General features: G+C 43.1%; 3 protein-coding genes and 1 pseudogene across 9 annotated transcripts; 2 read left to right on the top strand and 2 right to left on the bottom strand.

The window, feature by feature from the left end:
- Positions 1 to 3,217: 3,217 nt before the first annotated feature.
- On the bottom strand, positions 3,218 to 7,326 carry Ccdc163 (CCDC163 homolog). Of its 5 annotated transcripts, XM_047554174.1 has the most exons (11): positions 6,540 to 7,322; positions 6,265 to 6,428; positions 6,077 to 6,110; positions 5,728 to 5,915; positions 5,558 to 5,639; positions 5,123 to 5,309; positions 4,934 to 5,001; positions 4,565 to 4,632; positions 4,160 to 4,263; positions 3,741 to 3,868; positions 3,218 to 3,499 (listed from the first exon to the last, which is right to left on the bottom strand). In XM_047554174.1, the coding sequence occupies exons 2-11, from the start codon at positions 6,340 to 6,342 to the stop codon at positions 3,402 to 3,404; spliced, it is 1,035 nt and encodes a 344-aa protein (XP_047410130.1). In that variant the 5' UTR covers positions 6,343 to 6,428; positions 6,540 to 7,322; the 3' UTR covers positions 3,218 to 3,401. The 5 variants fall into 5 exon arrangements, 4 of the variants coding, with proteins under 4 accessions (XP_047410130.1, XP_047410119.1, XP_047410137.1 ...); XM_047554163.1 differs by having other exon boundaries at positions 6,265 to 7,322; XM_047554181.1 differs by having other exon boundaries at positions 4,160 to 4,260; positions 6,265 to 7,320.
- Mmachc (metabolism of cobalamin associated C) lies at positions 6,947 to 12,182 on the top strand. Its single transcript, XM_047554208.1, has 4 exons — positions 6,947 to 7,100; positions 9,063 to 9,257; positions 9,929 to 10,081; positions 10,545 to 12,182. The coding sequence occupies exons 1-4, from the start codon at positions 7,020 to 7,022 to the stop codon at positions 10,956 to 10,958; spliced, it is 843 nt and encodes a 280-aa protein (XP_047410164.1). The 5' UTR covers positions 6,947 to 7,019; the 3' UTR covers positions 10,959 to 12,182.
- On the bottom strand, positions 11,963 to 24,552 carry Prdx1 (peroxiredoxin 1). Of its 3 annotated transcripts, none has more exons than XM_047554227.1 (6): positions 24,406 to 24,552; positions 21,916 to 22,032; positions 19,458 to 19,611; positions 18,988 to 19,110; positions 18,619 to 18,749; positions 11,963 to 12,307 (listed from the first exon to the last, which is right to left on the bottom strand). In XM_047554227.1, the coding sequence occupies exons 2-6, from the start codon at positions 22,019 to 22,021 to the stop codon at positions 12,222 to 12,224; spliced, it is 600 nt and encodes a 199-aa protein (XP_047410183.1). In that variant the 5' UTR covers positions 22,022 to 22,032; positions 24,406 to 24,552; the 3' UTR covers positions 11,963 to 12,221. The 3 variants fall into 3 exon arrangements, with proteins under 3 accessions (XP_047410183.1, XP_047410176.1, XP_047410187.1); XM_047554220.1 differs by lacking the exon at positions 24,406 to 24,552 and adding an exon at positions 24,227 to 24,276; XM_047554231.1 differs by lacking the exon at positions 24,406 to 24,552 and adding an exon at positions 24,070 to 24,115.
- On the top strand, positions 23,704 to 25,425 carry LOC124985493 (small nuclear ribonucleoprotein G-like; annotated as a pseudogene).
- The last annotated feature ends 1,646 nt before the right edge of the window (positions 25,426 to 27,071 follow it).

Here is a 27,071-nt window from a genome sequence, read left to right as displayed (position 1 = left end):
AAACGCCTGGGGCACGGGGTTGGGGGCGGTGCCTAAACTAGCCACGCCCATCTCCTCGGGCCCTCCCTCACAGCAGCCAATCAACTGCCAATCCTTGATAAAGGAGCTACTGGAATTGCCCAATTAGCGTTAGGGATGCCACGTGGTATGAGGGTGGGCACAATGGGCGTCCAGAGAAGCCAATCAAAAGCCCTAGGCGCCAACTCTTGGAGGACGAAGGGAACCAATAGAAAGGAAATGGAGGTAAAAACAGAAGAGGCAGTGTGTTGGAAAGGCGGAACCCAAGAAGGGAGAATACACCTGGGGGAAATCCAAGTCCAGGAGCCTCTCAAGGCGGGACAGTAAACACAAGATGGACCAATCAAAATGCCAAAGACAGAAGAGACTGGTAATTGATAAAGCCAATTGAAAAGGAAGTTGAGTGGTGCGGCTTTCGGGTTGATCAAGGCGTAGCTGAAAAAGTAAAAGGAAAAGCTATAAGAACGGGCGTCCTGCAGGATCTCGGTATAGTGAGAGGGAAAAAACTGATCTTGGGTTAGTATTAGCGAATTGAGACAGTAAGCGAAATTAGTAGAGCTGAACAAAAAATTGAGAAGACAATTCAACTGGACTAAGAGATGGATTCGGTGAAGGCTTAGAGCAGGTAATAATGGAGAGAGGCTGAGCGTGGCTTGGGTTTAAATTCCTAATTTGTGCTTTGTTTTTTGAGCTATTCTTGAGCAGGAGTGTGATCTAAACATGGCATTGTTTTAGTAAGATTAATTAGTAGCTCATAGAATCTGAAAAGAACAGAGATCACCCTAATTCAGTGCCTCTAGCCCAAAACCTCAGTATCATTCTCCTGGCAACAAATCACGTGCTGCCACCTGGTGACAGTTCAAATACCACAGTTCCACATTGTTATTTAATATTTCTGTTGTGAAAGAATGGTCAACCTTACAAGCCTGTCTCCTACAGGACTTGATGCATACAGTACTGGTAACAATCAGAGTGAACGTAATCATGCCAGATGAATTACCTGCCAGTGGAAGATGTAAAAGACAGGGGTTCTTTGCATCTGCTTCAGCAGGAATGTGAGGCTTGATGGAAAGGTTTTTTGTTTTTTTAATTTGGGTCTGCTGGGTCTGAGTCAGGTCTTACTCTATCACTTTACTCTCAGCAATTCCTCAATGCTGAAGGGAAAGAACTAAGGACAGCTGACCTCTAAATATTCAGATGTCTAAGGCCCTCTCCCTGTTGACCTGTCTCCTACTTAGGTCAAAGTCATGAATGTACATATAATTGAAGGTAATTTGTCCTATTCCATCTTTTTTTTTTTTTTTTTGGTACTGGCAATTGAAACCCAGGGGTGCTTAACCACTGAGCAACATCCTCAGTCCTATTTATTTATTTATTTATTTATTTATTTTGAGACAGGGTCTCGCTAAGTTGTTGAGGTTGTTAAGTTGCTGAGGCTGGCCTCCAACTTTCAATTCTCTTGCTTTGGCCTCCCAGGCTGCTGGGATTATAGGTGTGCAGCACCACCACCAGATCAACTCAGCCTTTTATTATGCTTTTCAATCCGGAGTTATCTCCTCTGTCCACCTACACTGAAATAAGAGTTGAAATCCACTGCATATCTTAGCTCAGGGAAATACATAAGGAAACTGTTCTCAAAAAACATCAATCTTCCAGGTGTGGTGGCACACATCTGTAATCCCAGCAACTCAGGAGGTTGAGGCAGAAAGATCACAAGTTCAAATCCAGTCTCAGCAACTGATTGAGACCCTCAGCAACTTAGAAAGACCTTGTCTCAAAATAAAAAATAAAAAGCACTGAGGATGTGGCTCAGTGGTTAAGAGCCCCTGGGCTCAATCCATGGTATCAAAACAAAACAAAAAAATCCACTTGGGGGAAGAATAACATTGTCTTTTGCCTACATTTAGCACTGGAAGAGGCTTTGATGAGGTGCTATTTAGAAAATCTTGGACTGTACTATCTAAAATATAAAGCCCAGGTAAGAAAAAAGTAAAGTTGCCCTTAGTCACCTAGGAAAATATATTTTCCAGAGAGCAACCACATGGCAGAAGAACCAGAATCATTAGACACAAGACATTTTTTGTTTGTTTGTTTTAATTTGATTTGAGTTTTTGAGACAGGATCTTGCTATATTGCCCATGTTGTGCAGGCTGGCCCCAAACTTGCAATTTTCCTGCCTCAACCTGCTGAGTAACAGGGACTACAGGTACACACCACAAGGTCCAACAACAAAGTACTTTTTTAAAAAACTGAAACCTAACATAAATGGGCTAGAGGTATAGTCCCGTGGGATAGGATTTATCTAGAATGCATGAGACCTAGGTTTGAACCCCAGCACCACAAAAATAAATGTGTCAAAAATTTTGGATAATGAAATTTTTGTTTCAGTTAATAAATATGCACATGTATATTTACTAGGTATTACTGGAAGTCCAATCAAGACATTCTGCAGGCCACTAAATTAATCAAACTGACAGACCAGGAAGAATGCTACTGTAGAAATGCAGTCGGGGATGCTGAGGATAAGGAGAAAGCTTCAAGAGGCAGATGCTGCCCAGACATGGTACTGCATACCTATAATCCCAGTAACTTGGGAAGCTGAAGCAGGATCACAAGTTTGAGACCAGTTTCAGCAACTTAGTGATACCCTATACCAAAATAAAAACTAAAAAGGACTATGGATGTAGCTCAGTGGTAAAGTAACCTAGGTTCAATCCCCAGTACCAAAAAGAAAAAAAGAGAAGAAAAAGTAGCAGCAGCAGCAGATGCTGGGGGCTGGGGATATAGCTCAGTTGGTAGAGTGCTTGCCTTGCAAGCACAAGGCCCTGGGTTCAATACCCAGCACCTAAAAAAAAAAAAAAAAAAAAAAAAAAAAAAAAGCAGCAGATGCTGGATGGAGATAAGGATAGGCAGCCTTCTACTGCACAGATCCACGGCCCACCAGAATATCTCACCCTCCTCTGCAACCCCACAGCACTACTGCCCCAGAGCAGTGTCCTACTTCTTTCTATTCACCAGAATGGGAGTTTTTGTATCCTTCCAGTTCACCTAAGCATGTACTCAGAAGGTACAGCTGTAAGCACCTGTGAACTCAGATTTCAGAGATAAAGGTCACAGAAAACAACTAAGAGAAAGAAGAAAGGGTACAACTGAGTCTATCCCATGTGGGTACTGATTCACAGAAAACACTGTAGGGAGAATTAAACCATTTTATTGCAGTTGGGGACAGGAACAGGGACAGGTAGACAGTGAGGAGCCTCACTAGAAATGTCATATGCCAACTAGATCAGAAGGGGATCAGCAGGCTACCCAGAAATCTAGGAGGGAAGGGTGGTCAAAAAAGCCTTCATCTCACTATTCCCAAAAAAGTCATTGCAGGTCACTCAAAAGTATCTTGGGACCCTGAAGGAAGAGGTTCTCTTGCTTAGGACTGGGCATGGAGTTGGGAGATACTCAGCATCAGGTTGGAAATGATGCTCCTCTGGAGATTTAGGAGAAAGGAAAAAGGAAGAGAAAAACAAATCAACAAGCACTGTTATTTACATAGAACTAGTCCCTGGGCCTGTCTGATGTAAAGGGACATATAGGCCTGATTTGAGATAAAACAGTAGTTGATGGATTTACAAAGAAAAAGGCAGACTCGATTTTACCCAGTGCCAAACATCCAAGCACCATTCAGATTCAGCCAACCCCAGAAGTAGGATCCCTCCCCTCATCCATACCTAGTTTCCTTAAAAGTTCCCAGTTACTGTTACTGTCTAGAAGACTGATTTCAGAGCTAACTGAAGAAAGAGACGTGGTGAAGGTGGTGGCGAGGGGCAGCTTAGATTGGAAGACATCAATGGAAGTCCTAGAAAGAAGAACAGAATCAGAGGTAGAGATGGTGATGATTCTCCAGCATAGAACTATCCTACTTCCTGAGGCCTTCATTCTCTCCCCCTTTATCAACCAAACATATAAAGATATCTCAGTGATTCTGTATCAAATAAAGAATGCCCAATACTGACCTTATGGACTGCAACACAAATACTCAGTCTGTCTCTATCAGTCCTGGCCAAATTTAGAATAACTGAACTTGCCCCAATGCCTGACCTCGGTGAGACAAATCCCCTCTACTGCCATAGCACTCACACCATCTGACCTGAGGAAATTATGCTCCTGTTGGGCATCCTGGGACTCTATCCTGGCAGCCTCCAGGGTGTGACTCTTGCTCTCCTGGCCACTTCGTAGCTTCTCCAACATCTGCTAGACCATGGGCCCAGTTAGGACCAAACCTCTCTTCCTCCAGGAAGAAATCCCCTCCCCACAATTGGTCTCTTTAGTACACTTGGAACCTTCATATGAGCAAGGACAGTTTCTCATGGCCTAAAACAAAGGAATTAGAAAGAAGAGCTCTAGAGAAAGTGGAATCAACACAGGGAAAAGAGGGATAAAGATGGGGATAGGACAGGGTATCCTGGCCTATCTGCAGAATGGGAAAATCAGAAAAAAGGAAAATATTTCTCCATGGGGAAATATGTGGAGATAGGTCTAATCTTCATTCTACCTTCCAGCTGCGGGCCTGAGCCTGCTGCCCCTCAGTCATTTGTTTCAGCAACAGCTCCTGATGCTGGCCTGCAGACGAAAGAGAATTTAAGGGGGCTATTATCCAATTTTTTTTCCTTCTCCTTCATTGCCTTATGACCAACCTGGTGCTGAAAGCTAAGACAAAGTATTCTGGTCTAGCTATTAGAAGCGTCCAAGCTGACTGAACAGACAAAACTCATACCATGATAGGCAATGAGCAAAACAAAATACTTTGCCAGATTTCTTAATAGGTCAAACAGGTAGAGCTTGACCATTTACTGAGAGAACAAAAAGGCCTTCCAAAAGAGGGGACAAGGGAACACATACTCACCCACAATTTTTTACTTACTTAGCTGGTTCCGCAGCAACTTCAGTTCTTCTCGCAGAATCTCTAACTCCTTCCACAGGACTTGCCGCCTACAGAAGTAACAGCAGTCATTCTACTGTCAACCTACAGACCCAGAGCAAGGAGGCAATAAGCCTCCTGGAATACCAACAGTTCAGATATCTCAAGAAGGTGAAGCCTCCTGTCACTTACTCAGTTTGGAGCTTCTGGTGAAAGCCACTGGTAGAACTGTATTTTCCTCGTATTGTTTTCACTTGGGCTTGAGTCTGCTCCTGTACCTGATTCTGAAGGCTTTGCAGTTCCCTTCTGAGCCCCTCCAGGTGTTGTTCCAGGAGAATGGCTCGCCCTTCTGGGCCCCCCTGCAGCAATCTTAGTGAAGCTATTGTGGGACAAATTGAAGGATAGCCCTTCTGAGACCTTCACACAGGTCTAGACACTACTTGCAAATCATGACCCTTGCACATGGTATGCAGCAAAATCATATGCACACATATAAAGCTATGTATATGAGGAGCTGGGAGTTTAGCTCAGTGGTAAGAGTGTTTACCTAACAGAGCAAGAGGCCCTGGGTTCAATCTCCAGTGCTGAAAAAAAAAAATCTGTGTGTATGAAAAATTGAATTGATACCTTCCAGAGCACTGATCTTGTTCATCTGCTGCTCTTGCTCTTCCAGCAATCTCTGAACAGACTTCCTTAGTGCCTTAGTTACCTACCCAGGCAGAAAAACACATGAGCTACTTCATAAGAGACTTTCCCACACAAACACATATATACGCACCTAGCATTCCACGACTCACCTGATCCTGAGATTGAAGCTGGGATCGGAGAATAGTAACTTCATTCCAGAGAGAGGATGGGCTGTAGGTCTCAGCACAGTTCAGTGTTTCTGGGACAGTGGGAGTCTCTAGAGCCCAAGGCTGTTGGGCTTGGGCTCCTGACTGAAGAGACAAGTGATGAGAGGAAATCCGGGATCCAGTCAGGTCCCCTGCCAAGGGAATAAGGGACAAGGGCAAAATCTGTGTGGGATAACAGAGTTCAGAAAAGTAAAAAGTTGGAATTTGGAAGGAATAGTGGATGGTACAGGCACTGGAAGAAGGCAAATCTTGGAAAGAGAAAAGGCTGAGGAATGAAAGGGGCAATACTTACCTGAGGAGTAGACCCCAAGGGGATACAGCCTCTGCTACGAAAGAAAGAGTTGCACAGGTCAAAGAGTTCAGTTTAGTTTAACCTGACACCCCTTCCAAAAGAAGAAGAGGAGGAGGAGGAGGACGACGAGGACGAGGACGAGGACGAGGAGGACAACTGGGAAACTGGGAGCCTCGGTGTCACCTCACCTTAATGCGGGTCACATGTCTATCAGTTGCACGCAGAAGCGTATCAAGCTCGTCAGACCAGCTTAGGCTCCTACTCATATCCTGTGACTGGGGGTCTGGTTCCCTGACCACTCTTGCCCTTGCTCGCCCAGCAGGGGATATTCGAGGAACAACCACACCGTTAGCTGGAAAGAGGAGAGTGAAGATGCAATACTAGGGATAGGGATGCGATATCAGACCAAAACTGTAACTCTGGCTCTTGGCAGGAGAGCAGCGTTTTGGGGGAAACAGAATACCCTGATACACTGATATCAAGTGGGAGTAGAAGGCTCCAAATCTTGGTCGAAATCCAGGTCCCAACTCCAGGACGCTGCCGCCATCACGCCAAACCTGTCAGCGACTGCTGCAGCTGCTAAATTCAAACCCTCCAGTAGGCGGAGAATGTGTGGCTTCAGACTGAGCGCCGAAGCGCCACGCGAGAAACAGTCCTCCTCTAACCGAGGCAATTTGTTACCGAAGCGGCCGAACTACGTTTCCCTGAAAGACAAGTGCGTTCACACCCCCACCGTGAAGCTTGTCGGGACACCGAGTTTTTCGGATTCTGAAGTGGTGGACTCCAAGGACCAAACGAACTACGCGTCCCGAGATGCATGCAACTCTGTCGGCTGCTGGTCCCAGTAGCTCCTGGGAAATAAAGTCCAAGCTGCCTCGAAACCTAACGGCACGGTTATTCTTTAGACTCCATTCCCCAGCAAGCTCAGCGTGTAGCGGGCGGTATGGAGCCTCATGTCGCAGAACTGAAGCTGAAGATTGAGGACACGTTGTGTCCTTTTGGCTTCGAGATTTACCCCTTCCAGGTTGGTTTATCCCTCCTGCGGTTCTAGGAAGAAGTGTAAAATTGGCCTTGGTGCAGTCGGCGTGAGGCCCCGAAAACCTTATCCTCCCCAAGCTCGTCCGGCCCGGCGTCCATCTGACGACTGGGACAGGGTGTCACACGTTTGTCCTTTTACCCCGATATAATGCCAGACGATGGATGGGATTTTGTAACCTATTCGGCTTTGTTATCTACGTAATTTACAGGGAAGAAAATGTACCCATGCGCCTGGAATCTCCTTGGAAGCTTCCTAAAGCAGTTAGGAAAGAACAAGGCATGGAAGGTTTGCATGACTATGATTTAGATCAGCTGAGGAGAGGAGGAAATTCCTAGTGTTGAATAATAAACAGTAGGCTGTTTTGTTCCATCTACCAACAGAAGATAATTCATGATGCTGCCAACCATTGGTGCTGGATATAGAAATTATGGGCACCCGCCTGGCACAGATGTCTCCTCACCCCCGCCTCCCCCACCCCCACATTTTACATAGTGTTTTCTTCTTTTTCTTTTTTTATTTATATATATATACATACATACATATTTTGCATACATATTTTGATACTGGAGATTGAACCCAGGAGCACTCTACCACTGAGCTACATCCCCAGACTCTTTTTTTTTTTTTTTTTTCTTTGAGACATGATCTAAGTTTCCCATCCTGGCCTTGAACTTCTCCCGAGTTGCTGGGATTACAGGCATCTGTCACCACATCAAGCTACATAAATCCAATTTCCTCATATTAGTGCTTGGTGCACTGAGGGTGCTTAAGTCACAATGTTAAAGACATAAGTTAAGTCAACTGCTTAAGTCCTTTGCTCAAGCAACTGCTTGATGCTTAAGAGGCAGCTTATGTCCCACTAATTCCACTGAGACGTCCATAGCAATGTTAAAGGAAGGATATATAGAGAAAAAAAAGAATAGGTTGGGTCTACCTTGAGAAAGGATTGGTTAGAAACATGAAATTGAGGGCTGGGGATGTAGGTCAGTGGTAGAGCACTTGCCTACCATGCATGAGGCCCTGGGTTCATTGTAGGCACTGTAAAAAAAAGAAAAGAAATTGAAATGTATATGAAAAGATGTATTGGAAGAAGGGAGGATTGTGTACATCTAAAATATGAGCTTGAGTAAAAGCGTGGAGGTAGTGATGGACTGCATGGGTGGGAGCATAGTGAGAATGCTCTAGCAAACCAGGTAGACCTGGGTAGTGGGAAATATTGTACTGAATAGAGCTAGCTGTAGCCCTGCCAATCATCCTAAGCTGTTGATCACCTTGTCACCCCAACATCCAGTCAGCCATCAATTCTTTCATCTCCTGAGCCTCCCAAGTCCATTGTTTTCCATTTCTCTGCTCTATGCTCTACTCCAAGTCACCATTTATTATTGGATTACTTAATAACCTTGCTGTCATCTTGCCTCCACACTGCAGCCAGATCTTTCTAAAACTGATGTCATTTTATTCTTTAAATCTTCCAGTCATAACCATCCTCTGCTATGGCTGTGACCTTCTTTAACTGGTGCTGTGGTGCATACCTGTAATCCCTGCAACTTGGAAAGCTGACGTAGGAGGATCTGAAGTTCTAGACCAACCTCAGCAATTTAGCAGAAAATAAAATGGGCTGAAGATGTAGCTTAGTGGTAAAGCACCCCTGGATTAAATCTCTGGTATTTAAGTAATTACTTAATTAACTAATTAAAAAGGGCTGGGGGTGTAGCTCAGTGGTTAAGCATCCCTGTGTTCAAACCCCAGTACTAAAATAAATAAATCCCTGTCAAAGTCAGATGAGATGACTATACAATGTAATGTACATACATTACACAGCATCAGTGAAAATTTGTTGAAGGAGTTGGAAGATGGAGCAAAACATGAGGCTTTGAGTACAGGTGAGGTGTGGGCTGGCTAAGGCTTGAGTCAGCTGGCTAGCCTGGCCTGAACTTTCTGTTTCAGGTGGCATGGTACAATGAACTTCTGCCTCCAGCCTTCCACTTGCCCCTACCAGGACCTACCCTGGCCTTCCTGGTACTCAGCACACCGGCTATGTTCGACCAGGCCCTCAAGCCCTTCTTGCAGAGCCACCACCTCCAACCACTGACTGACCCTGTGGATCAGTGTGTGGCCTACCACCTGAGGCGTGTTACAGAGGTGAGCAAGGTTCAACTTTCCCCCCCAGCTCCCAAACACCCTTGCTCCCACCTCCTCCAAACTCAATACAGGATCTGGACCTAGGGCTGGGCTCCACCTCACTTGTGAAATGATATCCTAAAACCAGCCTTGACATTGTGATTTCTCCCTATTCTGCCTGTTTACATCCAGGTTCTACCATCTTCATTTAGCAGACCCCCAGTCTGAAGTCTGTCCACTCACCCTACAGGTGGATGGGGCTGGGGAGTAACATGAACTTCAGGCCAGACTTGGCCTTCATGTGAAATAAGGATGAGCCCAACATCCTTCACCGCTTTTGTCCTACAAGCTTTATGCAGTCTTTGGGACCTTCTGAGGACAGAATATGTCCTCATAATAAATTTAAATATACACATACATTTGAACACATGGTAGATCTCCCCACACTGATATTCTGAAGGACAACACTAAAATCACTCCTCACAATGGAGATTTCTGAGCAAGTCCTTGTTTCTCTTCAAACTCGGGCCCTCTTTAGAAAGAACCATAACATTCCTCACTTTGAAGCCTCCCAGGTTAAGGTCACGTTTCCCCTTCAAAACGTGGACATTAACAAACACACTAATTAGGGCTCGCTAGGGTGAAGTCACAACTCCCCTCATGTTGACAGGAGCCTCTTAATTCTGTCCCAGAGCCTCCCAGAGCTGCAGATGGAAGTCATTGCTGACTATGAGGTACACCCCAACCGGCGCCCTAAGATTCTGGCACAGACAGCAGCCCATGTGGCAGGGGCTGCTTATTACTACCAACGCCAAGATGTGGAAGCTGACCCATGGGGAACTCAGGTCAGAAAGCAAATGTGGATGAGTAGGGACTATGAAAGAAAATGGCAAGGCCCTCATACCCTTAGCAGGTTCCATATTCCTCTGTCTCCTCTAAAGTTGATAAAACCACCAGGCACAAAGCAGCTATGTCCTGGCCAATGGGCCAGCCCCATACTTTCTAGAATTTACCATTCTAGAAATGTATCAGAGCAGAAAAATCTGGTCTGTTTTAAAAACCTGTCTTATAAGGCTCTCAGAATGGAAGAGGCAGCATAGTGATCAGCACACCAGTGGTGAGATTGGGAAGTTAACTGAGGCTTAGCCTAAGGGAGCTTATCAATGGGTTGTCCACGAGAGGGAAAGAGGTTTATATTTGGCATCAGTGTACACTTAGTGGGAAATAAGTGAACAAGGATATCTTACAATGGTGGTACTTGTGCCAAGGTGACCTCCATGACCTTATTTTTCTTCACCCACTCCCCAGCACATAGCAGGTGTGTGCATACACCCCCGATTTGGGGGCTGGTTTGCCATTCGAGGTGTGGTATTGCTGCCAGGGATAGAAGTGCCGGATCTGCCACGGAGAAAGCCCCCTGACTGTGTACCTTCAAGAGCTGCCAGAATTACCCTACTTGAAGGCTTCAATTTCCATTGGCGTGACTGGACTTACCGGGATGCTGTGACACCCCAGGAGCGTTACTCAGAAGAACAAAAGACCTATTTTTCTACCCCGCCTGCACAACGCTTAGCCCTGTTAGGCTTAGCCCAGCCCTCAGAGGAGTCTTGCATTATATTCCCTGAGCTTCCCTTTACCACACTCACCAAGAAGCCCCAGAATACCAGAGCCCGGAGCTGGCTCAGCCCTAGCATCTCACCACCCATATCCCCTGGCCCTTGATACCTTCCTCTTGAAATCCCTATCATGATGGTACTTGCTAGGACTTAATAGACTTGGCAAAGCAAGAGATTTTATTTTGGGTACAAAATGACCATTTCTTGACAGATTTTCAATAATAAAAAGATTCAAGGAAGATTTGGTCAAGACAAATAACAGAAATCTATGGGATTCTTGTCTGTTAAAATTTCTACACAGTGCTCCAAGGAACTCCCCAAACAGTACCAACCCAAATAGTCATCCCCAAATAGTACCCACCCACTAAATAAATATAACATTTTGAAACAGTGCCTGGCATATAGTAAATGGATAATGAAGGCCCTAAGAATCCTGTTCATAGATCCAATGCTATTTCTGAAGGGGTGGCTGATAAGACAAGTATGTTATAGACACTTCTGTCTATACTGTGGATACTCAGTTATGAATCTGCCCTAACCTGAAGGACCTAGGAGAAACCTAACTTCTCCCTGTTGAGATTCCCTTAGGACAATGATATGGATGAGGGTCAAAAATGACTACCCTAAAATCATGGCTAGAAACCAGGGAAGATGAAAAGTGATCAGCACTATTTCTGCTACTATAAGCCTACCCAAGGCCACCACCAGCCATGTGTTTGTCTTCTCCCCCTTTGACTTCCAAAGGGACCAAAGCCAACAAAGCAGGTAAACAAACACGTTTTAACCAAAGAGGCCAAATTTCTGATTCCCAGGCAGCCCACTCTGTAAACTTAGATATTAAAGTTAACCTCATTGGGACCATAACCTTCAACCCAACCTACTGTATAAATTGCATTGCCCTGGCTAACACTATCACAGGGCTTGCTCTTCTCCCCCAGATGTAGTAAAGCAAAATGTGCACTTGTTTCAATTTACTGGGTCTACCTGTATTTACCCTCAATATACTTTTAAGGCAGCTCTCCTTATTTTTCTCCTAAAGATGGAAAGCACAGAAATGTAAATTCCTCTTAAAAATCAAAGATTAGTATCTCCTCTAAAAATGAAGAATCATCAAGGTCTCAGTTCAAGTTTAATAGAAACTACAAAAGATCAATGGGCTGATGCCCCACTACTGGTACATCATATACATCAGATGGCCAACCCCACAATATAGCTCAGGTCATTCCCCCACCAACAGAAGAAAGGCTGGTCTCTCCAACCCTATAGGAAAGTTATGTCTTAGGCATGAAAAAAAAAAAAAAAAAAAATACAAAAGAGATTTTGTTCTCATGGGTGCCCAGTGCAGCCTGGCACTCAGATGGCCCAGTGATCACTTCTGCTTGGAGAAATATTCTTTGCTTTTTTGGACATCAGGCTTGATGGTATCACTGCCAGGCTTCCAGCCAGCAGGGCACACTGCAAGAGAAAGGTACCACTAATTAATTACCAACTCAGTGGTATACACCATCCTCCTTCCATGGACAAGAAGTTGCCTCAAAACCAGAGCCCTACAATCTGAATACACAGGCACCAGAAAAACTTACCTGCAATCTGTCAGTAATCGAGCCGTCTAGTTAAAGGCTAACTACTGTATAAACATTAATATAACTCACCACAGCACTAACACTATTTTACCTAATTCATCTATAAAACACCTACAATTAATGTAACTCTTCAAGTATGCTTCTAAAACTAACCAATCTAAAAAAAATGTGGCAAAACATTAAGATCTGTTAACGGTAAATAGTACATAGTCATTATGTTCTGCATAGTTTTATGTATGCTTCAAATAGTTTTTTCTCTCTCCATACTGGGGATTGAACCCAGGGGTATTCTACCACTAAGTTACTTCCCCAGTCCTTTTTATTTTCTATTTTAAGACACAATCTCACTGAGTTGCTCAGACTACCCTCAAACCTGTGATCTTTCTGTCTCAGCTTCCTGAGTCACTGGAATTACAGGTGTACACAAGTGTCCAGCTCAAATATTTTTTTTAAAAAAAGAAGTTTTATAGTCAGGTGTGGTGGCACAAACTTGTTATCCCAGCAACTCAGGAGGCTAAGGCAAAGAATCACAAGTTTGAGGCCACTCTCAGCAAATCAGCAAGACCCAAAGCAACTTAGGGAGGCCCCCTCTCAAAAAATAAAAGGGTTGGGGATATGGATCAATGGTTAAGCACCCCTAGGTTCAGGCCCCCTGAACTGGCCTGTAATCCAAGCTACTCTGAAGCCTGGGGAAGGAGGATAGCAAGTTCAAAGTCAGATCGGGCAACTTAATGAGACAATGTTTAAAAATAAAAAGAGGAGCTGGAGTTGTCCCTCAGTGGCAAAGCGCCTTCCTAGTATGTGAGGCACTGGGTTTGATTCTCAGTGCCACATATAAATAAAAGAAAAAAATAAAGGTCTAGCAACATCTAATAGATATATTTAAAAATAAATAAAAATAAAATGGACTGGGGATATAGTTCAATGGTAGAGTGCTAACTTAGCATGTACAAGGTCCTGGGTTCAAACCCTGGTACCAAAAAAGAAGGGAAAAAAATCAAAACAAAACAAAACAAAAAAATCTTCATTTCTCTTTATGGTAGAATAATTTCATTGTTTCTACATTCATTTGGGTTGTTTCCACCTGTGGCTATTTGTGAGCAATACTTCTAGAATATTGGTAAACAAGTATCTAGTGGCAAACACTTGTATCTGAGTCTTTGTAGCCAATTCTTTTAGGTACAGTCCCTGGGAGTGGGATTGCTGGGCCATGTAGGAATTCCATGTTTAGCTCCCCACCCCTTTTTTGCAGGGTGGGTGCCTGGGAATTTAACCTAGGGGTGCTTTCCCACTGAGTCACATACCCAGCCCTTTTTGCTTTTTGAGACATGGTCTAAGTTGTTTAGGGTCTAGCTATGTGATCCTCCTGCTTCAGCCTCCTAAGTCACTGGGATTACAGGCACATGCCACAACACCCTGTAGAAATGAAGTTCCAATACAGGCTACATAGATTAACTGTAAAAACATCATGCTAACCTAGATGCCCCTCAACTGATGAATGGATAAAGAAACTGTGGTATATATATACCATGGAATATTACTCAGCCATAAAGAATAATAAAATTATGGCATTTGTAGGCAAATGGATGCAGTTGTAGAATATCATGCTAAGTGAGATAAGCCAATCTCAAAAAAAACCAAAGGACGAATGATCTCACTGATAAGCGAATAATGACACATATAGAGGGTGGGAAGGGGGTAAGAATGGAGGAAGGAGGAACTCTATAGAGGGATAAGAGGGGTGGGAGGGGTGGGGGGGAGAAAAAAATAACAGAATGAATCAAAAACTATTACCCTAGGTAAATGTATATTACACAAATGGTATGCCTCTACTTCATGTACAGAGAAACAAGATGTATCCCATTTGTTTACAATAAAATTAAAAACAAAAAAAAAAAAATCATGCTAACTGAAAGATGCCAGACATACAAAGGGACAAATAATGTTTTCACTTATATTAACTATCTACAGGCGAATTCACAGGGGAGAAATGGTTATTTAATAGTTACAGATACTGATGAAAAAATTCTAGAAATAGTGGCAAGGAATATGCATTATACATGTAATTAATGACAAAAAATTGTACATTAAAATGATTATATTGTTAGCAGAAAAATAAAAATATCTATTAATTAAGAAAAAAAAAAAAAAAAAAAAAAAAACACCTGCTGTTTCCCTCTGGCAATCAGAGAGATCCGAAAGCAATGATCTCAGTTGGACTCTTCAGCAGTGTTTAATTCTGCTAAACTACAAAAGGGTAGACTTGATTCATGACAACTGCCTTCTACACCTTGGTAAGCAAAAAGAAGGACTGAATCTTTCACACACTTATGCAGAAAGGATAGCCTTCCATCTTTTCCTAACAATTATAAACTAGTAATGCACCTTGGACTAGCCTGAGGAAAGTGAGGCAAGAAGACCAAGCTGACATGTCCACTTCCATTTGCTGTCACCTTCTAGAAGACATGTATTCACTGAAGTCTGATAAGAGAATGGAAGAGTCTCTTTTGCTCAAGTGAGAGAAGCCCCTTTGGTCCAAGGATATTTTGGCCTCAGATGTCAGATTATGCAACCAACTTTCTGGAAACAGGTAACAAGAACTAAATGGGAAGCCTGAAAATTTCCATCTGACAGTTATACAGCTATTGCCTTTAGTGGCACCAAAAGGTTAAAATACATGTCCTAATTTTTTTTTTTTTTTTTTTTTTTTGCGCTGCTGGGGATTGAACCCACGGCCTTGTGCTTGTGAGGCAAGCACTCTACCAACTGAGCTATCTCCCCAGCCCTACATGTCCTAATTTTAATTACCATAAGGTTTTAATCTGAATCTCAATTCCACCATTTACAATGAATAAACAATATTTTAAGCATCTACTGATTTACTAGCCCTTAAAGAACATAGGATTAACTCAGCCAGGTGAGTGTGGTGGCACACACCTGTAATACCAGCAGCTCAGGGGCTGAGGCAGGAGTTCAAAGCCAGCCTCAGCAAAAGCGAGGCACTAAGTAACCTGAGACCCTGTCTCTAAATAAAATACAAAATAGGGCTGGGATGTGGCTCAATGGTCAAATTCCCCTAAATTCAATCCCTGAAACCATAAAACAAGGAATGTATGATTAACTCAAACATAATACAAGTACCTAGGCTAGTGTTTGACATTCACAGACTCTCAAATGTTTAGTACAAAAATGGCTTCAATGATACATGCCTGTAATCCCAGCAGCTCATGAGGCTGAGGCAGGAAGACTGAAAATTCAAAGCCAGCCTCACCTGGGGCTGGGCTCAATGGGTTAAGTGCCCCGGGTTCATTCCCAGGTACCACCCCCTCCCCCCAAAAAAAGGGATGCAGAGTTGTTCTTGTTCTAGTGAGATAAAAATCAACAGACACCAATTCAGAATTATGGAGGATTGTGTTCAAGAATTCAGCCTATGGGCTGAGCTGTAGCTCAGTAGTAGAGCACGTGCCTAGCATGTGTGAGGCACTGGGTTCGATCCTCAGAACCACATAACAATAAATAAGATAAAGGTATCATGTCCCTATATAACAAAAGATATATATATATTTTAAAAAATTTAGTCTAGCCAAGCACAGTGGAGCACACTTGTAATCCCAGGCTGAGGAGGCTAAGGCAGGAGGATTGGAAGTTCAAAGCCAGCCTCAGTAACTTAGTGAGAAACCATCTCAAAATGGAAAATAAAAAGGGTTGGGGATGTGGCTCAGTGGTTAAGTGTCCCTGAGTTCAATCCCTGGACAAAAATGTCCAGCCTATACGCAAAGTCCTAGGAATAGTCAATAAAAGGCATGTATAACGTGCTACTCCCTGCTCCTTCTGTCTGAGTGCTAAACCTCATCCCCCTCCAGAGGGCAGTCTGAGCAGCTATGAGCAATTAAGCTGTGGCTAGCTTAATGCCTGCACACGCTACTACAAATGGTGCTCACTGATTGCAAGTATCAGTCCTCCATTCTAGTCAACCACCAAAAAGGTCTCCCAAACACACGTAACTAATCCATACTATAATAATTTTACCTTCTTTAAAACATAAAATCAGAGCTAAAATGGGTCTTTTAAAGCTCATCTGAGGGGCTGGGGTTATGGTTCAGTGGTAGAATGCTTGCCTAACATGTGTAAGGCACTGGGTTCAATCCTCAGTACCAAATAAAAATAAATAAAGGTATTGTGTACATCTACAACTAAAAAAAAATAAGATTTAAAAAAAAAAAAAAAAAGGGCAAGTTCATCTGATAGCAGAGCATGGTGGCATGCACCTGTAATCCCAGCTACTCAAAATGTTGACCAGGAGGATCACAAGTTCAAGGCCAGACTCAGCAACTTAACAAAACTCTTAAAATCTGAAAAAAGGTCTGGAGATGCAACTCAGAGGTAGAGAATCCCTGGGTTCAATCCTCAGTACTGGGGGGGGGGGGGGAATGAAAGCTAACCTGAATTATTTATCTACCAAAGAAAATGAGATGTAGGAAGGAAGAAGTTTACCCAAATTCACCTGTGTCCTTGACTAGATGTCAGCAGCACTTGATCAGAATTATCTTATCCTCAATTACATTAAGTCAGAGAGGGGAGTTAAAGTTCCCTATTCTCCCAAATACCCAGAAGCTGCTGCCTCACTAGCTAGGCTCTTAAAAACTAAGTTAGGCCAGGCAATGACCCACACCTATAATGCCAGCAGCTTGGGAGGCTAAAGCAGGAGAATCACAAGTTCAAAGCCAGCCTCAGCAACTTAGTGAGACCCTATCTCTAAAATATGAAAAAGAGCTGGGGAATGTGGTTCACTGGTTTAAGTGACCCTGGGGGTTCAATCCCCCGAACCAAAAAACCAGAACTAAAAAGGAAGTTAGGAAGCTACGGGTATAGCTGAGCTGTAAAGTGCTTGCTGACCAAGTCCAAGGCCCTCGGTTGGTCCCCAGCACCACAGACACAAAGTCCACTAAGCTAACTCTTGGTTGGGATAATGTGGTCCCCTTTTGGCAATAACCACACTCAAAGAGTGGGGAAAAGAAGAAGGAAAAAAAAAGTTTCACAACTCAAAAGCCAGGATATATCAAACAGACGGACTCACACATACTATGATATACAATCTACTATTAAGTTACACACCCAGCCTGTTTAACGCTTTTTTATTATTATTTTTTGATTCATTGTACACAAATGGGGTACAACTTTCATTTCTGGTTGTACACGAAGTAGAGTCACATCATTTGTGTAATCATACATGTACACAGGGTATGTTTGTCTCATTCTATTACCTTTCTATCCACCCCCCTGCCCCTTCCCCACTCCTCTGCTTTTTTAATACTACAATGAGAACACATAAAGGAAAAAGTAACCAGTGATGGGGTGACAGGAAGAGAGACTATACTCCAGTAAATACTAGATTAAAACCCAAAAGTTGGATGTGCCCAATGATGTTTAGGTTTTACAAAGACAGGCTTAGAAAAGCATTCTCTTTGAACTTGAGAATTTCAAGGAAGAACTTTGGATGTTATCTGAAACCCTCTAGTCCTAATCCCTACTTCATCCTCTGCTTTTAAAAAGCTGTTTTAGTTTTGTTTTGTGGTACTGGGGATCGAACCCAGAGGCACTCTACCACTAAGCTAAATCCCCAGTTCATTTGGGGAATAAGCTACATTTCCAAAATAATAAATTAATTAGGGCTGGGGATATAGCTCAGTTGGTAGAGTGCTTTAGAGTGCTTGCCTTGCAAGCACAAAGTCCTGGGTTCAATCCCCAGCACCGCAAAAAAAAAAAAAAAAAAAAAAAATTATTTAAAAGGGCTAGCAAAGTAGTTGGTGGTGAAATGCCCCCAAAAGCCCCAAGGTTTTTTTGTGGTGCTGGGGATTGAACCCAGGGCCTAATGCCTGTGAGGCAAGGACTACCAACTGAGCTATATACCCAGCCCAAATGTGCTTTACTTCTATTGCTCTATTACATTTATGAGATCCTCCTACATTTCACTCAGATCTGCAGCAGTGAGTGATTCTAAAAGAGCAGGGTGAAAGTGGAAAGTACGTAGCTGGAACAAAGAGTGCTTATATTCTCAAGTTTCTCTATTATTCCCATCTCCACAAATCACTATAATCCAGATCTCAATTTTTAAACTAGACATAATAATCACCCTTTTCTTATTTGATAGCCTTTGTGTCTTCATCTTTCCTAATGGCTTACCTTCCCCATGTTTGTCAGTGAACTGAAAAGCCTGAACCAGTCTCAGAGTCTCATCCACAGAGCGGCCAACAGGAAGGTCATTCACAGTGATCTGGCGAAGGATACCTTTATCATCAATGATAAAGAGGCCCCTGGGAGAAAGAGATTGAAGAATGACAGAGAGGCGATACAGGTTTAAAATTTTGCTCAAAAAAGTTAAAAGTCCCAAGGAAATAGGCTGGTCTCCAAGACTTATTTATACCAGGCTTGCCATTTAGTGAGGTTCTCCCAAATAAGGAAGACATCTTTTCAAATCAGAGCTCTAGCTTTCTTCAATTAAATTCTCCCGATGAATGTCAGCACTCCATCCCAATCCCAAAAAGTATATACCTGAAGGAAATGCCTTCATCAGCCTTTAAGACTCCATAATCCTGAGCAATAGTGCGCTTGGGATCTGATATCAAGGGAATGTTCATGGGTCCCAGTCCTCCTTGTTTCTTGGGTGTATTGATCCTACAGAAGGCACATACAATCACATTCATTCATTCATTCTTATGTAGCAAGAATATTAACTATACCTATTCCTAGGCTTCCCCATATTCTCAACCCACCTTTCCCCAAATACTTCAAACTTTTCCCAGCAGTGAAGTGAATGAGAACAGCAAGGCTGGTCACCAATGTACACTAGCTGCAACTCAAGCTGCTTCTCTTCTGCTGCCAGTTAGAGTGATAAGAGGATCAGAGTCATTGTATTCCCTTCTGTGAGGAGTCAGAAGCCAATACTTGAGAAAGTCTATTGCCAAAGCCTCCCAGGTGCTGTTTAAGATGTCCACGTGCCAAATATACACGAAGAGATTTACCATGCCAGATGACAGAAGTGAGAATCCACAGAAGCACCAATCACTTGGCAGTTGAGTTTCTTAAATTCTTCTGCCCTGTCACTAAAAGCAATGATCTCCGTAGGGCACACAAAGGTGAAGTCGAGAGGGTAAAAGAAGAACACAATATATTTTCCTGGTGGGGGGAGAAAGTCACAGGTTAGCTATGAAACAGACTTCCTTGCTTTATAAAAACTAAGTTAGGGGCTGGGGAGATAGCTCAGTCGGTAGAGTGCTTGCCTTGTAAGCACAAGGCCCTGGGTTCAATCCCCAGCACCCAAAAACAAAAAACTAAGTCACAGGGACTGGGGATATAGCTCAGTTGGTAGAGTGCTTGCCTTGCAAGTACAAGGCCCTGAGTTCAATGCCCATCACCAAGTAAGTCAAGCTGGACAGTGGCACATGCCTGTAATGACAGTGGCTTGGGAGGCTGAGGCAAAAGGAGCGCAAGTTCAAAGTCAGTCTCAGAAACTTAGTGAGGCCATGTCTCAAAATTTTAAAAAAGGGCTGGGGATGTAACTCAGTGGTTAAGAGGTCCTGGGTTCGATTCCCAATATCCCCACCAAAAATAAAATTCCTAAAGAAATAGGTCTCTTTAAGTAATGACAGACCTAGTCTCATTCTAAGGTGTTCAACACGTCTCCAAGCAGCAATTTATATAATCTGTTATAGCCGGAAGGCCTGAATAAGAAACAGCTCCTTCTATTTCCATACTTTATTCTCCTCCCTCCACGTTCTTACCTGCCAGCTACAGAACAAACACAATTCAATCTAATTTCAATCTTCTCTGGGGCCGAGGCAGTGTAGCACAATGGCAGTCTGGCATGAGTAAGATCTTGGATTTGATGCCCAGCATCAAATACACACAACATAAAAAACAGTAACTTCTTTCTTCTCCAGATGGCTAATATGAGCATAAACTCCCATGTTCTCTAAGGAAATAAAATCAAGGATGCAATATCTATATGGCCTAAAGCCAATGCTTAAAATTAATGCCCAGAAAAAGATTACTACTTGGTGGATTTTCCTCCAGAGACATGTGGTAAAAGACCAACAAAAGGAAGTCAGAGCCTTTGCACTTCCTCCAACATGAACCACAGTAATGGGACAGTAGGTATTTGGATGTTTTTATTTGTTACTGGGGCTTGAACCCCAGGCTATGCTATGTAGTGTGCTAGGCAGGACAGGAAGGTTTAAAGTCATCTCATCATGAATCACAATAAATGTTTACCTAACAAACCTGACAAGACCCAAAAGAATTTTATAAGCAAAAAGGTTCCAAAAGTACTAGTAGGTAACCGAAATTCTAGCTACAATTTTACTTTAGTCACTGACATTACCACCAATTGATCTTTACACCAACAATGTAGCCAGCCTCTCACCTTACCTAATGGTTGCGGAACTATGGAACATTTCCAAATATTCACTTATTTCCAAAAGCAAGCATCCTTTGATTCATCTAAACAATCTCTCATGGTTTTGCCTAACAAACACTTTGAAGCTTCAGAAAGTCAAACCCTACAGAGCAGACAGTAGTTCCACAACCATATGCCTATACTTTTGGGTCAGGGTCAAGATGCTACTTGCCAGAAAGAAAATCTTATCCGAACAACAAAGTGTAATATATCAGAAAATCTAAATGAAAGTTCTAACCAAAAGCTAACTCCAACTGGGCAGAGCATGCACCTGTGTCCCATCTCCTAGGGAGGCTGAGGTGGGATCACTTCAAGTCCAGCCTGGAAAACACTCCCACCTCAAAAAAATAGCTGATGTCAAGAATTAAAACTACACCACCCAGGAAAGGTACACTTGACAACTTTTATTTTAGGTTTGTAAATTCTAAGGACTCTATAACCTCAATTGTCCCAGGAGACCAAGCTGCTCTGGGACTTCAAGTCAAGAAAGGAAGAGTCTCCATAGAAGTTGGCAAGTGTCTGCATAGAACCATGACAACAGAAAGAGGAGTTGTTCCAACTGCAACATCAACTCTTCCCTGGGGGCAAAACAGTGAAGAGAATGTGCCTAAGACCTCTACATAATAAGGTAAGAGTTGTGAGGCAAACCTTTCACAAACTGAACAGGCAAAATCACAATTCCAAAGAGGAGCTCTCAGACTAAATATAGAACTCCTCTTATACAAGATATAATAATGAATGTTTCCATTAATATAACTGAGGAAGGACACTGAAAAGGTAAGTGGGCTAACATGTCCAGACAAAATGAAGCATGCTTTCTCCAGAGGCATAAAGGTCTGACTTAAGGTATCTATCCTGTTGATAATCACTTCAACATGAAGGCAACAAACAGCCTTTTGCTCTGAAGACTGTCCTAGGAGACAGAAAACATTTTATAGTCAAACATGGCAGACATAAATCTAACAAGTCATACCTAGACCATAAAATGATTTCATTTTAGTGAACCCAGTGTAATTTATTCTTACCTTTGTAGTCAGATAGGCTAATATCTTTGAACTGACCATCTGGCATCACAGCTGTAGCTTTGAAGTTGGGGGCAGGGTGCCCGATTTTGGCATTTCCTGAAGACATCTTGCTATCAGCTGGAAAACATTACAAATTAGAAACAAGTCATACTGTTCTAGATAGCCAACAGCCTTCACTAACAGAAACTTAGCTACAGATCAATCCAAGAATTGTCCAGTGGCCCTGAATGTTAAAATTTTATAGTAGTAAGAAGCAGAAGCTAGCAGTCAAGAATCACAATAAAAGCTTTCCAACTTTTAAACCCAATACAAGACTCTGAATCTCAGCCTTTGTTTTCAGTTAAAAACAGTTCAGCAATTTCTTTAAAAGTCACTTCTAGCACCCTCACTGAACCATCATTTGTGCAATGGCATTTTGTTCTGTACATTCATTAGAAACAAGCAAGGAGGTAGAGCTTCAGAACAGAACCCAAATGGCACAATGCCACAAACACTGAATGCCTGGCTCCGCAAGAGTCATGTTGTCCTTTCTTTGAACTGTGCCTACAATTTGATTTCATGATGTGGGATGCACACTAGTCCTTTCTCTGGGTAGATTTGTCCAACAGCACATAATCTAAGCCTAATCCAGGGCCGGGGTATAGTTTAGTGGGAGAGCCCAGGCAAGCATGAGGCATGCCAGAGTTACTTTTCCTGCCACCACTAAAACAAATAAAGTCAACTTTTTAAAAGGCAAGGCCATGATAATGGCATCTACTCAGTTTCAAAAATTTAGGTGTTGTGTTTAAGCATAAGTTCTTTAAAAATTAGGTTTCTGACCTTGGGACCAAGATCCTGGGATCAAAATAAGCAAACAAGATTCAATTTATTGCTAAAACACAACCGCTGCACTGGATTCACCCAAGTCAGAACTAAGATAAATTGTTGAAATTCAAATCACTAAGTCACTGGTCTGAAAGCCTCAAACTAATTTTCCAAGTCCCAAAGTTTTTCCTTCATAATACCATAATCAAAGAAACGTCACCTGTAATCCCAGCTACTTGGGACGGAGGAAATTCAAGGCCAGTCTAAGCAACTTAGAGAAACACTGCCTCAAAAAAGGGTGGGGAGTGGGGCTGAGGTTGTAGCTCAACGGTAGAGTGTTTGCCTAGCATGTGTGAGGCACTGGGTTCCATTCTCGGCACCACATATAAATAAATGAAATAAAGGTCTATTAACACTAAAACAAATTTAAAAAAAAAAAAAAAAAAAAAAAGGTGGGGAGGGGGGCAGGCTAGGAAGATAGCTCAGTTGGTAGAGTGCCCGCCTCACAAGCAAAAGGCCCTGGGTTCAATTCCCAGCACCGAGGGAAAAAAAAAAAAAAAAAAAAAAAAGAGGTGGAGGCCAGACGCGATGGTCCACGCCAGTAATCCCAGCAACTCAGGAGGATGAGGCAGGTGGATTAAATTCAAAGCCAGTTTCAGTAATTCAGCGAGGCCCTAAACATCTTCACGAGACCCTGTCGCTAAAATAAAAATAAAAAAATAAAAAGAATTGGGGATGTGGCTCAGTTTAAGCGCCCCTGGATTCAATCCCAGGAATCAAAACAAACAAACAAACGGTGGGGGTTGTAGCTCTGTGATACAGTGTCCGTGGGGTTCAGTTCTCAGTACTGAGGGGGGGAAAAAGAAAAAGAAACAAAAGTTGTGAGCTTCTATCATCGCAAACTTTTTACTATTTTATAAAAGAAATCGGGGCTGGGGTTGTAGCTCAGTGGTAGAACGCTTGCCTAGCATGTGTGAGGCACGGGTTTGATCCTCAGCGCCACATAAAAATAAACAAAATAAAGGTGTTGTGTACATCTACAACTAAAAAAACTTTTTTTAATAAATTTTTTAACACTTTTAGCAAAAATAAAATAAGGTACGCAACAACTTAGGGAGCACCTACAGGGTGTGACCCTAACATAAATGGCCTTCTCGACCAAACATTCTTTGAACGGTGGCCTGCACGTACAAAGCCCAACCAACCCGGGAAAAGGCAGACTTCCGGCCGGTACCGGGCGCCTTCACCGAATCTGCTAAGAACCCTGGCCAGGTCCGTGGGCCAAACTCTACTTCAGATATTCCAGCCACCATCACCCGGATCCAAACACTTCGGAAAACATCCACAGACCAGCAGAGTGCGCAACGAGGATGAACCCTCCTGGAAGGAGGGTATTATCGAAAAGACTCCGCCGCCAGCAGTGCACCACGCCGCGCCAATCAGCGCCCTCTGTTCGGGCTGCCGGGATAATAGGAGACTCGGGTTTCCACCAGGTCCCGGCACCCACCGAGGGGTCCACGTGGGGAGTGCGCGTAGCGCCTAAGCACCATCCAGCGCCAGGCCTTGCCTTGCGACCTCGCCCCTAGAGAAGCACGGGAAGCCCAGGAAGAAAAGGGGGGAAAGGCGATGAGCCGGGTGTGAAACGCTACACCTGGCTTCATCCGGGCTGCACCGCCGCAGACTCACCAGTTCCGACACGAAGTTTCCAAGACCCAAGCAACCGCGACCAGAAGGGAAGAGGACGTGCGAGGCAACGCGGGGAGCTCCCTTTATAGCTAGCAGTGCTCTCGCGAGAGTTGAAGCGGGTCGGGGGTGCGGGAGGAGGAGAGAGGAGGGGGATCCGGCCGAGTCCCGCCTGCCGCAGCTGCCCCGCCGGGATGACTCAGCTTATTTTGTGCTGGGGCGTCTTTGGGCCCAGAAAAGTACCTGTGGCCTCTCCGCTTGGGGTGGCCAAGGTCTGAAAGCGAGGTACCCTCTTGACCGCGCTCTCCTTGAACCAGGAATCTCTGCGGGGAACTAGAACTCTTTACTTCCAGTACCCTGCACGATGTGCCCTTACCACTCAAATCAGGGTAAGGGCCCTCGTTTTTGCACACGGAAGACCGCGTCTGACCATACTAAGTTCTGAGAACAGTCTACCCAAGTGTTTCTCAAGTCGGTCGCGGTCCCCAAGCCTCTGCCCTATGCTGGTCCTAAATAATCCTGACTGCTTAGACAGACTCCTACATTGTTTATCGCAGGGATGCTTCTCTCTCCCACCCATGCCTTCCACTGTGGTTGAATGAAATCTTTTATCAATCTGATCATGTCACTCCTTTGATTTGTGGTTAAAAAATCTGGGGCTCTGTAGCCTATTTCCTGAGTTTAAAACTCACTCTCATAGGTTGAGTTGGACAAGTCCCTCTTAAGCCTTATTTTCTCACCTTTAAAATGGGAATAATAGGTTTTCAAAGCATCTCTGAGCCAGCAGAATAGACAGTATGAGCAAAGCTCGCCCTCACAAGCTGAAAAAATTTATGGACAAGAAGTTATCATTGAAATTGAATGGTGGCAGACATGTCCAAGGAATATTGCCAGGATTTGACCCCCTTTATGAATCTTGTGATAGACGAATGTGTGGAGATGGCAACTAGTGGACAACAGAACAATACTGGAATGGTGGTAATTCGAGGAAATTGTATGTGAAAAGCCTTGGAACGAGTATAAATAATGGCTTTTCAGCAGAGAAATCCGTGTCCCCTTTCCAGAGGGCCTGTTTATGTCATAAAAATCAGGTTATGTACATTTTCATATTAAACTTTTTGTTAAGTAAACTTTTTAATAACAAATAAATAAATAAATAAAATGGACTAGACTTCATTGAGATAGTCTATATCTTTTGTAGCACAGCACCTAGTTCCTAACTATGCATTAGAAATGTTAGGTATCATTACTACTATAACTTTTCCATCTTCCTCACATGATAACACCCCAAACTTGTAACTGTTTCAAGACTGTAGGCTTCTATTCAAGCCAGGGAACCCATGACCCCTAGTTGACCTAGAGAAAACATGTCTTTAAAAAGACTCAACTGAGCCGGTGCCAGCGGTGCATGCCTGTAATCCCAGTGACTCTGGAGACTATGAGACAGGATCCTGAGTTCAAAGCCAACCTCAGCAAAAGTGAGGTGCTAAGCAACTTAGTGAGACCCTGTCTCTAAATAAAACACAAAATAGGGCTGGGGATGTGGCTCATGAGTGCCCATGAGTTCAATCCCCAGTACCAAAAAAAAAAAAAAACCTCTACTTTAAAACTCTTTCTGACTTTGCTTATACCCAGACTTAGTCTCAAGTTGTCATTGACCTTCACTCATTCTGAATTGATCCTTACCTACTTTATATCCAAACAATACTTTTGAAGTATTTTATTTGTTTACATGTCTGCTTCTCCACTAGACAACATCCACCTCTGTGTCCCCAAGTCACAACATGGCATCTGATATAAAATAGGAGGAGCTCATACTGTTCTCCAGGAGGGAACATGTTCCTAGGACCCTGCTCTGCCTTAAAAGGCATTTTCCACATGGCCTAGCAAGAGTTGCAATTAAAGAAGCATGTCACTTAGGTGAAAGAGAACAGGGAAAGGCCATAAACAAAGACTTGAGGTTTATTTTGTATTTTTAAAAATAAATACACTTTAGGGTTGGGGATATAGCTCAGTTGGTAGAGGGCTTGCCTCACATGCACCAAGGCCCTGAGTTCAATCCCCAGCACCACAAAAAAATTAATAAATGAATACATTTTAAAGAAAAAAAATTGGAGCTCAGTCTGTTAGCATTTTTAAAATAGTAATAAATAATATTATGTGCAGATCTGTCCCCAGGTCCTACTAACTCCCTCTGCCCTTAAGTAGTATAAGAAATGAGGAAGTGCTGTGTCATGCAGACAAAGCATCTCAATTTTTTGGTATTTATTATCCTTGCTCACAACAGTAGTGATTTTTCCCCCTCCTCTGCATGAGGCTGAAAAGATATTTGGTATTTTTCATTTCTTTCTTGAGTAGGCAGGGACCAACCTAGAAGTTCACAGCTTAATGGGTGGTTATTATTCTGGGCAGCCTAAACCAGTAATACACAATCTTAAGTCCAAAAACATTACCATCTGTTGTATTCACCAAGTGCCAAAGCACTGGACTGGACACTTGTGCTGTGCTTATTTGTCTCGTTTAAGAACCAAGAGTGCTGGTAATCTAATCCCAGCTACTTGGGAAGCTGAGGCAGGAGGATCATGAGTTGGAAACCAGCCTGGACAATGTGGCAAGACCTCACCTCAAAAAAGAAGAAACAAAAAAAGTGACTCATTGGTAAAATGTTT

This window comes from Sciurus carolinensis, chromosome 1 (genome assembly GCF_902686445.1).
Source record: "Sciurus carolinensis chromosome 1, mSciCar1.2, whole genome shotgun sequence".
Lineage (NCBI taxonomy): Eukaryota > Metazoa > Chordata > Mammalia > Rodentia > Sciuridae > Sciurus > Sciurus carolinensis.
This window is presented reverse-complemented; position numbering and strand designations above follow the sequence as displayed.

What these genes read in the sequence shown, in the direction of transcription:
- Mmachc (XM_047554208.1), top strand. Translation starts at nt 7,020, where the DNA reads ATGGAGCCTCATGTCGCAGAACTGAAGCTGAAGATTGAGGACACGTTG. An exon ending in ACCTGAGGCGTGTTACAGAG is followed by an intron (nt 9,258 to 9,928) that starts GTGAGCAAGGTT and finishes ATTCTGTCCCAG; the next exon opens with AGCCTCCCAGAGCTGCAGAT. An exon ending in CTGACCCATGGGGAACTCAG is followed by an intron (nt 10,082 to 10,544) that starts GTCAGAAAGCAA and finishes CCCACTCCCCAG; the next exon opens with CACATAGCAGGTGTGTGCAT.
- Ccdc163 (XM_047554163.1), bottom strand. Translation starts at nt 6,342, where the DNA reads ATGAGTAGGAGCCTAAGCTGGTCTGACGAGCTTGATACGCTTCTGCGT. An exon ending in CCTTGGGGTCTACTCCTCAG is followed by an intron (nt 5,916 to 6,076) that starts GTAAGTATTGCC and finishes TTCCCTTGGCAG; the next exon opens with GGGACCTGACTGGATCCCGG. An exon ending in AGCTTCAATCTCAGGATCAG is followed by an intron (nt 5,640 to 5,727) that starts GTGAGTCGTGGA and finishes CTGCCTGGGTAG; the next exon opens with GTAACTAAGGCACTAAGGAA.
- Prdx1 (XM_047554220.1), bottom strand. Translation starts at nt 24,269, where the DNA reads ATGGTGCTTAGGCGCTACGCGCACTCCCCACGTGGACCCCTCG. An exon ending in GATGAAGGCATTTCCTTCAG is followed by an intron (nt 18,750 to 18,987) that starts GTATATACTTTT and finishes TCTTTCTCCCAG; the next exon opens with GGGCCTCTTTATCATTGATG. An exon ending in CACTGACAAACATGGGGAAG is followed by an intron (nt 12,308 to 18,618) that starts GTAAGCCATTAG and finishes TTTCTCTTGCAG; the next exon opens with TGTGCCCTGCTGGCTGGAAG.